Source organism: Rhamphochromis sp. 'chilingali' (genome assembly GCF_963969265.1).
Source record: "Rhamphochromis sp. 'chilingali' genome assembly, chromosome: 10".
NCBI classification, from domain to species: domain Eukaryota; kingdom Metazoa; phylum Chordata; class Actinopteri; order Cichliformes; family Cichlidae; genus Rhamphochromis; species Rhamphochromis sp. 'chilingali'.
Window position 1 is genome coordinate 13,637,596 of NC_137937.1, and position 14,560 is coordinate 13,652,155.

General features: G+C 42.9%; 1 protein-coding gene across 1 annotated transcript; it reads left to right on the forward strand.

Moving 5' to 3' along the window:
- The first annotated feature begins 2,464 nt into the window (after positions 1-2,464).
- Positions 2,465-4,480, forward strand: aplnra (apelin receptor a). The gene has a single exon (XM_080893414.1). It carries the CDS (start codon positions 2,613-2,615, stop codon positions 3,696-3,698), a length of 1,086 nt encoding a protein of 361 aa, XP_080749540.1. The 5' UTR covers positions 2,465-2,612; the 3' UTR covers positions 3,699-4,480.
- Positions 4,481-14,560: the final 10,080 nt, after the last annotated feature.

A 14,560-nucleotide genomic window follows, 5' to 3' on the forward strand; every position in this document is an offset into this window, starting at 1 on the left:
TCCCCGGCTCCCTTGGGCTCCAGGTCCCCTCAGCATGATTTGCGAGGCCTAGGGTCTGCTATGTTCGCCGATGTGCTGTCAACATTTTTTACACTTCAAACAAACCTCAGGTCATAGATTAGCCTCCACCTTCAGTCACTTATCTCCTCCAGACTGGAGCTGACGTATCCACTGCGAATGTCCCCAAACCCTCCTGTCGGTGACCCCAGTTAACTCTGTTAAGTTAAATATCACAAACCTCCCTCTATTTAGTTGTTACAAAAACCCATGATAGTATCCGCTTCCCACTGAGTCGCTCCATTTTGTCCCCGCACCAACAAAATGACAGTCAGAGTGAGAGCAAGGCAGTCGTGTCACAGCAGCAGGGTCATTTCAGCAGCAGATCAAAAGCAGCCACAGCTGTGGCAGAGTCACATGTGTGGTCCAGGCATATAGACAGAAACCCAACAAGCTTTCCCTGTCAAGCTAGTGCTTGCAATATGTTATGGAAAGAACATATGACACAAAAGCATGCAATAACCTCTACTTAAAAAACAACATAATTCACATATGTTTTATTTGGAAAAGCGATGTCAGTAAATCTTCACTCACTGCTGATAATCATCCTCCCACCTCAGGAACAGCACCGGGACTTTATCTTGGCACCTATAAAGGCTATGATGAACAAGTAAGGAGGTCTTTTGAAGACATCTTATATGCTGGTCTAATCTGGCCATCTGTTTCTTATCTACTCGCCTTTTATTTTTTAAATTTGCTAATTTATTTATTTAAGGGATACTGACCCTGGAAGCAGCAGGCGCCAATCCTCTCCCCGGGGAATGAAGTAGAGGCGGGACACACCTGGTGTGTGTGTGTGTGTGTGTGTGTGTGTGTGTGTGTGTGTGTGTGTGTGTGTGTGTGTGTGTGTGTGTGTGTGTGTGTGTGTGTGTGTGTGTGTGAGAGAGAGAGAGAGAAGTTTGGTTTAGGGTACTTTTTCTGTGTTTTTTTGTGGTTCAGGATCCAGTAAGGGCATCCTTTTTATAGCAGTTCCAGGAGGAAACTGTCGTTTGCTTAAAAAAGGAAAATAAAACTTTGTCACACATAATAGCAAAATTGTTTCAGTGGACTTCCGTGTTTTTTCACTCGACATCCAGCATGTATGTTTGCATACAAAAAAACTGGCTCTTGACAGTGTCTCCTTGTTGCTGAATTAAGGATGAAGCATCTGCCGTGTTCTGGCTATCCCTCAGACCACTGCTCTATGTACAGTACAATCACCAGTCACTCAGTGCAGGCTGATAAGCTGTGAGCCTTTCCTTTCATCAAAGGCATTTTTTAGTCTGTGCATTTATAGTTAATAATCCATTCTGAGGATTAATGTAACAACATCTTGTTATCACCAATAGGAGCCCTGTTTTTTTAACAGATTACCTAAACTAAATGTGCTGTAAATAATGTTCAGCACTGCTCTGGCATGTCAAGCTCTTTTTTTCCCCACTGATAGTAATTCCTTGGATTGGACCTGGAGTCTGAAAGCCGTTTCACCAGCAACATATTCTGTAAGATGACTAAAAAGATTATCTGAATTTTGTAACATTTCTAATGGAACACATAAAAGCTCTTTTAAAGCAATTTGATAACTGCTACAATACTCTATACTACGGGACATTATATGAGCATTTGCTGCAGTTAGTAGTGAAAGGAAGCCAAGGTGGTGTCAATGTGAAGTTTCCTGTTGTTTTTGTTTCAAACTGGTGTGTTTGCTTGGCCTTTTATCATGGAAATCAATCGTCAGACCCGAGACTTGTATTAGAGTTACAGTAAAGATTAAATGAGATGCATCTGAAGGTTTAACAACAATTTAACGGAAGTGATTGTGATGTAAAGTAATCATCTGATATGTCCAGACCTGTTCTGCACATAATCAGAGTCACCATCTCACCACAAAGTCACTGCAAAAATTATAGGAGATAAAATGCTTGTGAAAACATGCACTAAAGAAAAAGGAAAGTAAAGCAAGCAATGTTTGTGCGATCTGTTCACACCACTACTAGGACTTAATTTTAGGTTTGACATGATCATTATTATTATTAAGAATAATAATAGTAATAATAATAATAAAGTAAATGTTAGACTCTTTAGTTTTTAAAAATGACATGAAAAACACCTTTATTTTGACCAGAAGTAATGGTGGTGTTCCCACATGGACAAATTCTGAATGTTTTATTGATTTGATGTCTTTTTCCTGATATTTTTTATTGAATTTACTAGTAGTAAGTGTTTTGGCCTGTCATCTGCAAGGGAATGCAGGCTTCTTGTCCTCCAGGCAGAGGGAAGGGCTGCGCCTGAAGAGGTGAGAGACAGGAGGAGGAGGGGGAGAGCTGAAAGATGTTTTACTGGGGGGGGGGGGGGGGGGGGGGGGGGTCGTCCTGGGAGGGAACCAGGGGTGTGGAGGGGCGAGTTTAAAAAGGCAGACAGAGCCAAGAGTCACTCACTCTCACAGGATCTGCTCAGAAACCCCAGCTCCTATGATTCACTGAATTTCAATTCACCGTTTGGAACTTTACAGGACTCTTAACTTTTTTTTACCCTTTAAATTAAGGATTTTTTTTCTTAACAACAATCCCTGCAGCATGGAGCCCCCCACTCCGGAATATGGTGACAGCTACGAGTACTATGATGACAATGAGACTGCATGTGACTTCTCAGAGTGGGAGCCTTCTTACTCCCTCATCCCGGTCCTCTACATGCTGATCTTCATCCTGGGTCTGTCAGGTAACGGCGTGGTCATCTTCACTGTCTGGAGGTCCAAATCTAAACGTCGGGCTGCAGATGTCTATATAGGAAACCTGGCACTTGCTGACCTCACCTTTGTTATAACTCTACCTCTCTGGGCTGTGTACACAGCCCTGGGCTACCACTGGCCCTTTGGCGTGGCTCTGTGCAAGATCAGCAGCTATGTTGTTCTGGTAAACATGTACGCCAGTGTTTTCTGCCTCACCTGCCTGAGCTTTGACCGCTACCTGGCCATCGTGCACTCTCTGTCCAGCAGCAGGCTCCGTTCGCGGGGCACCATGCTGGCATCGCTGGGTGCTATTTGGTTCCTGTCTGGCCTCCTGGCTGTGCCCACGCTGCTGTTCCGCACCACTGTGAATGACCTAAACAGCAACCGGACCACATGTGCCATGGACTTCAGCCTGGTGACCATGAACCAGAGGCATGAGTACCTGTGGATTGCAGGACTCAGCCTGTCCTCCTCTGCCTTGGGTTTCCTCCTACCTTTCTTGGCCATGACCATCTTCTACTGCTTCATCGGCTGCACTGTCACACGCCACTTCAACAACCTGCGCAAGGAGGACCAGAAGAAGAAACGACTGTTGAAAATCATCACCACACTGGTGGTGGTGTTTGCCATCTGCTGGACTCCCTTCCACGTGCTGAAGAGCATGGACGCCCTCTCCTACCTGAACCTTGCTCCGAGCTCCTGCGGCTTCCTGCGTTTCCTGCTGCTGGCTCACCCCTATGCAACTTGCTTGGCCTATGTCAATAGCTGCCTCAACCCGTTCCTGTATGCCTTCTTTGACCTGCGTTTTCGCTCCCAGTGTCTGTGCCTGCTCAACCTGAAGAAAGCTATGCACGGCCAGATGAGCTCCATGTCGTCCACTCTCAGCGCCCAGACTCAGAAGTCAGAGGTTCAGTCTCTGGCCACCAAGGTGTAGAGAGCAAAGTGAAACAGGGCTGCTGCAGGACAGCTCCAACTGCTGGAACACTTGTAAAAATACAGACTTTATGTGTCCATTGTTCAAAGCTGGTAAGATGAGATGATGAACTTTGAATTGTCACTGCCTACAGTCATGATATTCATTATGTGTTCCTCCCAATGTACAGTGAGAGAGGCCAATACTCTGTATGCTGTGTGAACTTGGGAAGCTGGAGCCAGCTGGCTGAGCTCCTTTAGCTGCATTGTTCCTCAAATTCTCAGAGAAAAAAAAAGTCTTTATTTTTTCTGTTTAAATTTGTATTTGCAGAGGTTTTTTCATTTGTATCATGAAAAAAGGCAGAAATATGAATTGCTCTTTACACTGGATGAAACCTAAAGCTACACCCTATTTTCATACCATCTTCGTTCGGATATATTGCTGATTTATTGTAGAAGCACTTGTTGTACATGAGCAGGGAAATCAAACAAAGCAGTGTCTCTTCAAAGCTTCAAAGAAGGTAGAAGTCTGGGTTACGGAAGGGAGGGAGGGAGGTGTAAAAGGAGCAAAGGTGTTGCAGCTTAATTACATAGTTTGTGGGGAGGAGATGGGGCAGACAGGCAGATGGCAGTTGACAAATGTTGCTGAGGGACAGGAGCGGGTGGGGCGCTATGGAGGGGTTTTGCAGTGCAGTCACGCACTAAAGGGACAAAGGAGCCTTATAAATGGTCCAAATTGATGTATATGTTTTATTTTTTGACATCGCTGTAACTAACTACTGTATTAAAGATGTGTGCTATGAACCAGATGTCTTAAATTCATTGTGTGCTTGTCTGTGTGTGTGTGTGTGCATGCAAATCAAAGGTAGATTTTCAAGTATCACTTTAAAGGAGAACAATCTTGACAGCAAATGTAAATATTTAACCTCCACTTTCACGTCAGTCCTGTTATTTCAGTGTTAAGCATCTCAAAGGGTTCAAGCTTTTGTTATGAATAACCTTGCATTCAGTTCGCACCTTCAGACTAATAGGTCTCTAATCTCTATTGATTCACAGCCAGTATCCAGACAGTAACTGGATTATGCAAACTACCTGCCATCCTGAGTGTGTATTCTGCACTCAGCTGGGATTTCTGCAGGATTTCTTCATTTCAAACATTAGTATTTATTTAAGGCGAGGAAGAAAGAACCAGCAACATATTCAGAGTGATGTGTGCTCAGTTAAAGTCAAAGTGGCTAAAATTTATGCATAACAAAATTTAGGACAGCCAAACCCTGTGTGCTGAATTACGTGGCCATTACCACTGAGTGACTCTTCTAAGGGATATTCTGATTTGACAGTAATGAGCTCTGTTGGGCATAATTACCGTTTAGAAATATCGGTGGTGGGATGGGTTAGGGGGGCCGCCGAACAAGTCAATATTTGTGCCTGCTGACAAGAGATTGCAGTCAGAGGGGTTCTTGGAGCACGGGATGGGGTGTGCAGATGCTCCATCACACTAAAGAAGAAACTGTGAGGTGATTGAAGTGAGAAACTTGGGAAATGGGTCATCTTGCACCACCGTTCTAAAGTAACCACATGTGTGAAGTGTGGAAAAAATGCAAAGCTGCATGATTCATCGTTTCTTTATGTGTGAGAGATCATATGTTATTTATTGTCCATCCTGGCGAAACGGAGCCTATTTGCAGTAAATGCCAGAATGTTCTTTGTGAGATCCTCGCAGACGCTAGATTGCTCAAACATGCAATGATTCTTCAGCTTGATAGATTTATTAGAAAAGATTTTATGTATCTAGTTTACGTATTTCGGATGCATACAGAATCTAACCCATAACACAAGCGTTCACTGCACCATTAACTCTATTGTGTAATAACAGAAGAATTCATTTTTTAGTTCATCTTTATATAAAACAGCAGATATACGAGTAGCAATTAGACCGTGGAAGCAGAGTCACTCACGCGTGCCGGACAATGCGAGACATGTTGTTATTATTGAGATCAGTTGGCCTGACAGCCTGTCTGATGCTTCACTTTGAGATAACTCACCCTGAATACCAGCTGACCAAAGCACACTGGGAACACCGCAAACACAAAAACAACAGTTGCACATAAATGTTCTCTGTGTTCCTGTGTGGGCTGTGTGACCTGTTTGTGTGTTCAGGGATGTTTGGACGTGGGCGTCGCAGCGCGCCTAAAGTATTCTTAAAGGGAGTTCAAGCATGTTGGTCTGCTGCCCCTGTTATAATGTTGTTTTCCTGGTCAGGAGGCATGAAGTTTAATGCACAAGTATTGTTTGTCCCAAACAATAGCTGCTATATTGTGTCAACCAATCGCACGCTCTGATAGATAAATACATGCTTTTCATTATTCAGCCAGTTTTATCATTTAAATATGGGTTGCTGAATCAATGAATCCCTGAATGATGGGTCTTATCTAGATCAAATGAGACCTCATAGCTTCAGAATGATAGTTAAGAAATCAACACAAACGCAGCTGCGCAGCTCCCAGCTCAGAAATAAAGCTGGAGATATGTTTTTGTGTTATCCACCTGAATGAATGCGTAATCACACCAGCCACACAATCAGTCTGCAGCTCCACACTTACAGCGAAACACACTAAAGCGTCTCACACAGGTGCCAGTTTCTGAGTGCTGTCATCAGTGTGAGCTGCCACACCCAAATGGGACATCTGAACCAAAGCACAACTGCTCCCCTTTCCTTAGATCTCCCTGCTGTTCCATCCCACCCAAGCAGCAACAAATGCACCCCACACTGTGTGTGTGAGTGCGTTCATATGCACATGTAAACAGAGACCTGACACATAGCACGGGCTGTCAACGCTAACCCTACTTTCTCTGTACTGTTCATCCACCTGCTGACTATAATGCACACAATCAGCTCCCCATTCTTCAAATCACACACGAAACAGTCAGCACTAGGGATGACTCTATACAGTAGAGCTATCTGCACAGAGAACACAGCACTGAGGGGGGGGGGGGGGATTAGGAAGCCGGTGAGAGGGGAAAAAAAATTGTATTCTGGAGGATCCGCATGACCTCTGAGAGTCCCTCGCCTTTTTGTTTTGTCTGTCAATCCTACAAATCTGGAGCACAATGGAGCTAGTGAAGCCCGAAAAATAGAGAGTGGGAGGGGGTGGTGAGGTGTGGGCTGCGATTACTCCTGTGTGTGTGTGTGTGTGTGTGTGTCTGTCTGTCTGTCTGTCTGTCTGTCTGTCTGTCTGTCTGTCTGTCTGTCCAAGAGGAGGAGGGTGAGTGTTTGCAACAGTCCTCTCCACATTTCTGGAATCAGCTGTTATTTTTCTACGAGTTTTTACTCCAAGCAGTGAGAGTCTCAAATGAACTTCGAATTTTGAAGCTTTTCACACATTTTGTATTTATGTATATATATTTAAATTTGATTTACTTTTCACTCTGGGCAATTTCTCATGCTTCCACTCCCTACCCAGAGTTTTTAATCCAATTTAATGACAGTTGTGAGGGCGCACGCTTTTATCTGTTGGATTTGATCAAATCAGTCGCACACCTATAATAAAATCTACTAGAATGATACAACTTTGATAAATATTCATGTTTTAAAGGCATTCAAAGAATAAATGAGCATAAAATCCTAACATTTTATCGCTGTTTTTTCTGACATTCACAAATAATTCAAAAGGTGTGCAGAAGGATGACTAACTAGATGTGACAGTCTTATTTCTATATGACTCATTTCATTAAGAGCTCACTTGAAGGAAGTTACAACAAGGAGAACAGCATAATTCAGTTGGACCCAGCAGCAGTTAGTTCATAAAACCGACTGGAAGCAGGCAGAAGCAGTGAAAAATACTCCGTAGTGTTTGTTTCTCCCAGCCTCAGAGCTTTAAATAAAAGATGAGATGTTTACGAGCGTGGAACCGCAGTTGTCCAAACTTTGCAGATGTTTCTTGAATACATTTTGTTGACTCTTGTTTTCAGGCTCGTTTGTTTTGTGCCTTTGCTTAAATAATCTCGAAAACAATCAGAAACATGACGGTAAGTGGAGGAACTTTGTTTTTATCCCCGGTGAGGGTTTGACAGCTTTGTGATGAGAAACTGTCCTCAGGATTAAGGCTTATTTTGTGACATGTCTGAGTCGAGTATGAGACCAGCACCAGTCTAGACAGCAGGCCCCCTGATCCACCAAAACAAGTTAGTCCAACCTGACACTGAAACATGGGAAGCTCCAGCCCCCCCATGCCCCCACGACTCCCACCCATTACCACCTTCTAATACTAGGTTTCAATGCTGGGGCACATACCTTTGTTTATGCCTTTTCTCATTTATTTAACACTTCCACTCCAACAGTGTGACATCCTGTCAAATAAAAACCTGCTTCCTATATCATAGAAACTGTTAGCTCAAAGACAAAATTACAAAGCTACCACTCTAAACATGCTGTCACTTTAATGCTGACCATTAAAGTGATGGTAATGAAAATAATTACTAGGCTTAGCATTTATGTAAACACGGGATAATAGATGTTAGACTAAAACTTAGTGAAAGTGTTCACATGTCTCGCAGCATTTATCCTCAGATCTTTTGGAAGGTTTTTTTCTTTAAAGAAAACATAGCTCTAATTTTTTCTGCATTCACAGCTGTATTTATCTCCATATCTCTTTCCTTCTTTTTGAAAGCGTGCTGATAGCAACGGCTGGTTTTGCACAGACCTCGGAAAAAGAGTCAGATTACCCCGAATCTTATCCAAACGCTCTCACGAATAATGAGGTATAACATGTCTAATCGTACCTCACACAAGGGGCCGCCTGAGAACAGCTCCAATACACACCAGCGACAACTGTAAATTGCTACCACGTCTGCCCAGGGATCGCTATTGAAATCAGCTTCTCTCAGTAATCTGTCTAGTTTAACCTGAAAGTGGCCCCCTCGCTTTAATTGTCCAAATCCTGAGAACAACGGCCCAGAAAAATACAGCATTTACATGAGACTGGTGTTTTCAGTGTAATGTTGTTATCTTTTGGCACATTTCAAGAGGTGGTTAGGAAACCAGGGTTTACAAATGGATCTCCTCCAACGCCACCTTCTTGCCATTGTTATTCATATCGGCTCAGGGACATGTTCACGCCACCCGATTGGATCTGAGCGAGTGAATGAGAGGTTTTTATTCAACTATGAAAATGTGTGATTTATCTTTCTTCCTATCATAGGAAATATTGCCTAACAGACCTGAAAACTGTTTCATCCACCGATGCATATTTCCTAGGGAAGACCAGACCTGCTGCACTGTGCATCATAATGAGCTGTGCCGCTGGTGGATATCGTTAGGGGCGAGATGCTGCTTCCGAGGGCAGCGTGGTTTGGCCAGACCTGAATGTGCTGGGCCCTCGCCCCCTCCGGATATGGTCGCTCAGGACTCATCGTCCCTGAAACACAAAGGTCCTCTTCACATCTTTCTCTATCCCGTCCACTGTGAAAGGCCTGCTTTAAGGGGCACTGCTCCTGTGCCTGCTTCGCAGCTAAATACATCTCCTGTCACTGGCTGGTCCCAGTGCCAGTTCAGCTGCTGGAAGCACTCAGGTGCTCAGGTCTCCAGTAACCACTTGCACACGGCTTGCTAATAAAAAAAAAAAAAAACATGAGTTGATTTTTCTACAAATCAGAATCACAGAATTTCCTTTTATAGTTTGACGGGTCCTATGTGAAAAAAATCCACTATCAAAATCTATTGAAATGTGTGTACACTCCAAATTTAGAGCACAATCACTACCAATTATGCAAATGGAGGAACACTCTTAGCTAGAGGAACAGGGAGAAGCAGTTCAAAACTATTCAGCAAGTACTGCATAGGTAAATAGCCACAAAATTACAACACAATTTAAGACGTGTAAGGATTATGAAGTGATAGAGCATATTTCTCATGTTGGCAGCAAGAACAGGAAGTTTGCAGCATGGCCAGATGACCATGACATGACCAGACTTTGCCATCTGCAGCGACCAGTTGGAGGGGATGGGACGGAGTGCAGTCATAAACAACAAGAGTATTAGTTTACTCAGCTTTATTTAAATTCAGCTTCAAGTGACGATGAAGCTATTCTACAAAGGTGCCCCTGGACAAGAGTAGTGACAGAGTTAAGGAGCTGCAGTGGCAGTGTTTCCGGGTAATCCATTGATGTGCACAGGGATTGTATTTTGGGTTTTTTTTGATTTTCCAGACTTACATGGTCCCATCACATGTGGTTTCAGGTGAAGCTAACACAAAGAGTGACATTGTCATTAGTGGGTGTTAGCTGCAAATATAAGCAGATTTTCTTCAATCTCCGATACTTCTTATTACTGCCTACTCGTACATCTTCCACTCAGCTTCCACTGGCCTTCCTAAATACGCTTTATATACCACTTATACCAGAACACAACAGACCTTTAGTTAGACCAGATTTGCCAAATGATGTCATTGTTTGCGTTGATGTCTATTGAGGCAAGAGTGAACAGGTGTGGTTTGCTGCGCATGAAAGGAGTTCCTTCCACTCCTTCCAATCCTGGATCTAGTGGAACAGATCTTTTCCTCATGGAGGTGTAGTCAGAATAATTTGGGTCAATGCTGCTGGCTCAATATGACATCCAAATCATTACAGGGTATGGATGAACCACACAAGAAGTCATCAGACACAATGTTGATAAAAATCTCTGGCCAGACCAACACCGGTGACAAGGTGTCGACAAAGAAGATGAGAACTTGTTGGTTAACTCCAAGCAGTTTTTTTAGTAAATTGTCCTTTCTCTGCACATAATTTTACGTAGAATACTGTACAAAATCGTCATATCTGGATATTACGTTATAGTGCCTTAATGGAGTACCCAGACTTTTCACATTAAACCTTTCCTGACTGTACTTACCTAAAAATCTCCAAGCAATAACCAGTATCATTCAGCCAGACAGCTGCCCGGTGGATTCAAACCTAGGGTCTTACCACTACACCACTCTGACACCTTAAAAATATATTATCATAAGTACTCATTTAGCCATTCAGTAAAAGCATACAGTTTATGTTATTTCACCACTGCTTCCACTTACACCAAAATATAAAACTGCTTAATTTCTTGTCTGCTAAGCTGTGTTCATCTGAGCCCAAATACATGAACTCCTGCCATCTGTTGGTCAAAGTGTAGAATCACCAAAACACAGGCCATGACCGTTATAGTTTTAACTGAAAGTTCTCAAGTACTAATTTAATGATGATTATAGGGTAGGGCTTTTTTAAGCCTTTACTGAAACTGACCTACACATATAGGGTGTACAATTAAAGGCACGCATGAATGTTGCTCCTTGTGTCCTGGTCAAGGGATCCGCTCATAATTCAATAAACATTATGTGTGAAGTGAGTGATTGTTGATCTTCATTATTATATTTAAATTCACTTGTCAAGGCTATTAATTATAGTGGAAAATCCAGTTTTTGGACGTGTACTGACATTAAAACTGAGACTTCAAAGAAAGTTGTTTAATTTATTTTACACAGATGAAAAGTGAACAAGCAAAAGTGAACAAACACATACAGTGTATGAATTTAAAGTGTTCAAACGGTTCATGGCCAGCATTGGAGGAGAAGCCACAAGTAGTAGTAGTATATTATCTTTACCTGCAGATATCAACAGTCCTGTCTGCTGTAAGTAATCTCACCACCAGAGGGCGGAACAGTTCTAAAGCAGACCCTGAAACCAAAGCTGGTGCATGAAAGTAAGCATTATTTCAAACAAGCAGCACTTTATAATATGGCCCGGATCTAAAATAAAAGTACACTGACAATTATTTGAAGAAGAGTATAACGGTCACAAAAATCTCTGGTCAGAGCAACATGATGTCCACAAAGATGCAAATGTAAGGTACTTTTTAAAAACTGAACTACATCATTTTTGTGGTTAACTTGTCCTCTCATTGTATGTAATTTTCTCCTTACCACAGTACTTCACTGTAAATTAGGTGCGGTGATTTACTGAAATGTGGAAAATGAAAATACAGTATATGCAAAAAAGAGTCTGTACAATGTAAACTTTTTACATGTTTGACATGTAGCCCCACCATCTTGAACACAGTGGTCATTCCATCTATTCGAGTTTTTTGTATGTGACTAGAGAACGGCTTCATACGTAGTAAACCTTACAGGTTACTCTTAATATAAAGATCACAAAGCTCCTATGGCTTGAAGGAGCTATATCATATCAAGCCTCATTTCCTGAAATGAAGTCAGGCCTCTTACACATTAAAACATACATAAATATGCTCATTTATTCCAGATATTGTCACAATTACATCTGGTCACCAGATAAGTTGTGCAGCCCTCCCATCTCCAGACAGTTGACAATGACAACAACAGCAGCTGGTTGTAAGCTAGCATAATGGCAGCTAATATTTGGCTCGAATGTCCAAGAAATTATCTCTGATAAAGGTGTCCAAATAAGAAAAATGTTAGCTCCACCTCAGACAGTTAACTAACAGTAGCAAACAGCAGCATTTACCAACAAAAAAGTCCAGGATGTCTTCAGCAACTCACCTCAGTTTCACAACTCGTATCAGACTCCCTTCACAACATTTTACAGCCTCCTCCAGAGTAGAGGTAGATACATACTGACAGCTGAGGTAAACAGCAGCCTGAGAGCGTACACTCACTACACATGAACATGTTTGTCCTACAGCAGCCACTGTAGCTAAGATTATCCACGTGTCCCAAAACGTCGGCTGCATCCTTCAGAGTCCGCATTTGAAGGCCGATTACGTCACAGCCAGGCGACGAAGACTGTCCCAATTCGTCGAATCCTTCAAATGCGGCCGACAAATGCATCCTTCATTTCCCCGAATTTGAAGGATGGGTCGGCTGTGTCCCAACTGGGGGTCTGCACGCTTGAACTACGCGTACTACGCGTACTACGTACGGTGCGTACTATATCTGTGTCCCAAAACAACGGCTGCATCCTCCGGAGGCCGCATTTGAAGGCCGATTACGTCACAGCCAGGCGACGAAGGCTGTCCCAATTCGTCGACTCCTTCAAATGCGGCCGACAAATGTGTCCTTCATTTCCCCGAATTTGAAGGATGGGTCGGGTGTGTCCTTCGTGGCCCACCATATCCCAGAATTCATAGCGCGGCCCAGCCAAATTTCAGCTGCCAACAATGGCGGCCGCTACTGAGTTTTAAAATTAATGTTGTTAATCTTTCTGGGTCACAAAATAAACATTTAACATATTTTCACCGTCGAGAATTTATGCAAGTGTCCTGTTATATTTTAGATAGCAAGGAGCAGACGGCCGAGTTTATTAAACTCCACCGACACAGCGGTGACCCAAATCTGAAGGCTAGACCGTCCCATTTCACAGCCTTGCACTTCCGGCCTTCTCAGCCTTCGAAGGCCGGGTCCTACCGAAGGATGCAGCCGACGTTTTGGAACACAGCTGACATCTACTGACATCTAGTGTGGATACGTACTGTACCTTTAAGTGATAGTATGAATTTTTGGAGGCTCTGTAAAAAGGCAGCTTACTTTCCCCAAGTTTTTGTTTTGTTTGTTGTACTTTTTGAATGAGGCTTTTATTTTAGCCCTCAAAAGTAACGCGTGTTTATAATGTAAAGTGAGGAAAAACTGTTTTTTGACTAAAATACACTGAAGTTATTCAGTTCTTCAAATTTCTGACCAATATTTTTAGGTGATTTAAATCCACAATTTCACAAAAGTTACTTTGAAACTTTATTTTAAATCTGGGGACATTACACCCTTAATGACAGGCCGTATTATGGAGTGCTATCTTTATAGCCCAACTCTGTTCTGTGTTAAAATATTTTGAGGAATGCAGACATCATGGTTTGGATCCTTGCATAGTTTCTCCTCTAAAGAAGTTCAGAAATAGTTCACATTCCCAAAAAGGTTTTTGTTGAAACTGCTACAGCTGTGTAACTGTAGGATAAATGATGACACAGAAGTGTTTGAGCTGATTCTGATCTAAGTAGGATATCTCCTTAGAAGCTTTCAGAAGATGCTTTATTATTTTAACAGTCATGGTTACAGATTTCACTCAGATTTCATTATACAGTGCTGCAGTGGTATAACAGGTTAAAGGTAACAGACAGTAGCAGTAACATTTGTGCTGCATGAATGAATACGATTTTGATGAGTCATTTTCCCGGTTTAGCCTTTGCCTGGATGGACCTTTTACGCTGATGCATTTGGGGCCGAGCTGGGGGGAGAGGTTTGTGGCTCTGGCAGGCTCTGTTTCCTAATAAAGAAAGAACTGGGTCTTTAGGAGGAAATCGAGAGCACTCACACTTAAAGGAGCTCAGTGTCTCTGATTTGGCACGTGGGCCAATCACGACAGGAGGACAGGTTTTAGGGATGATGGTGGTCATGGTCCGAGTCAGGACCCTTCCTCTTCTGGACCCCATAGAAGGAGCTGGTGAAGGTTTCTGCTTCTTGTCTGGACTTTTGCTCTCCTGTTCTTTGGACTGTGCCTGTTGCTGACTGTTGGCCTGCCAGCTTTGCATCTTAGACTCCAAGTCTTTCAGAGCCTGGTCAGTGTAGGCCTGCAGTTCAGTGCGCACCCCTGAAATCTGAACTTGAAACTCATCCTTTAAGGCCTTTGTTCTGGCCTCGAGCTTTTCCTCAAACGTTGTACACATCTCCTCCTCCTCCTTCAGACAGATCTCATTTTTGCGCTCATGTTTCAGCACTTGTTTTCCCTCTTCACCACTCGCCTCCTCACCATCAGCTTCGACGCTCACCTGTGCGAGCTCCATTTCTTTGACTTTTTGCACTAGCTCCAGTATGCTGCTCTTTGGGAGTCGCACACCCACTTGTGATCTGATCTGGTGACGTACCTGTTGGAAAACAGACTGCATCTTTCCTTG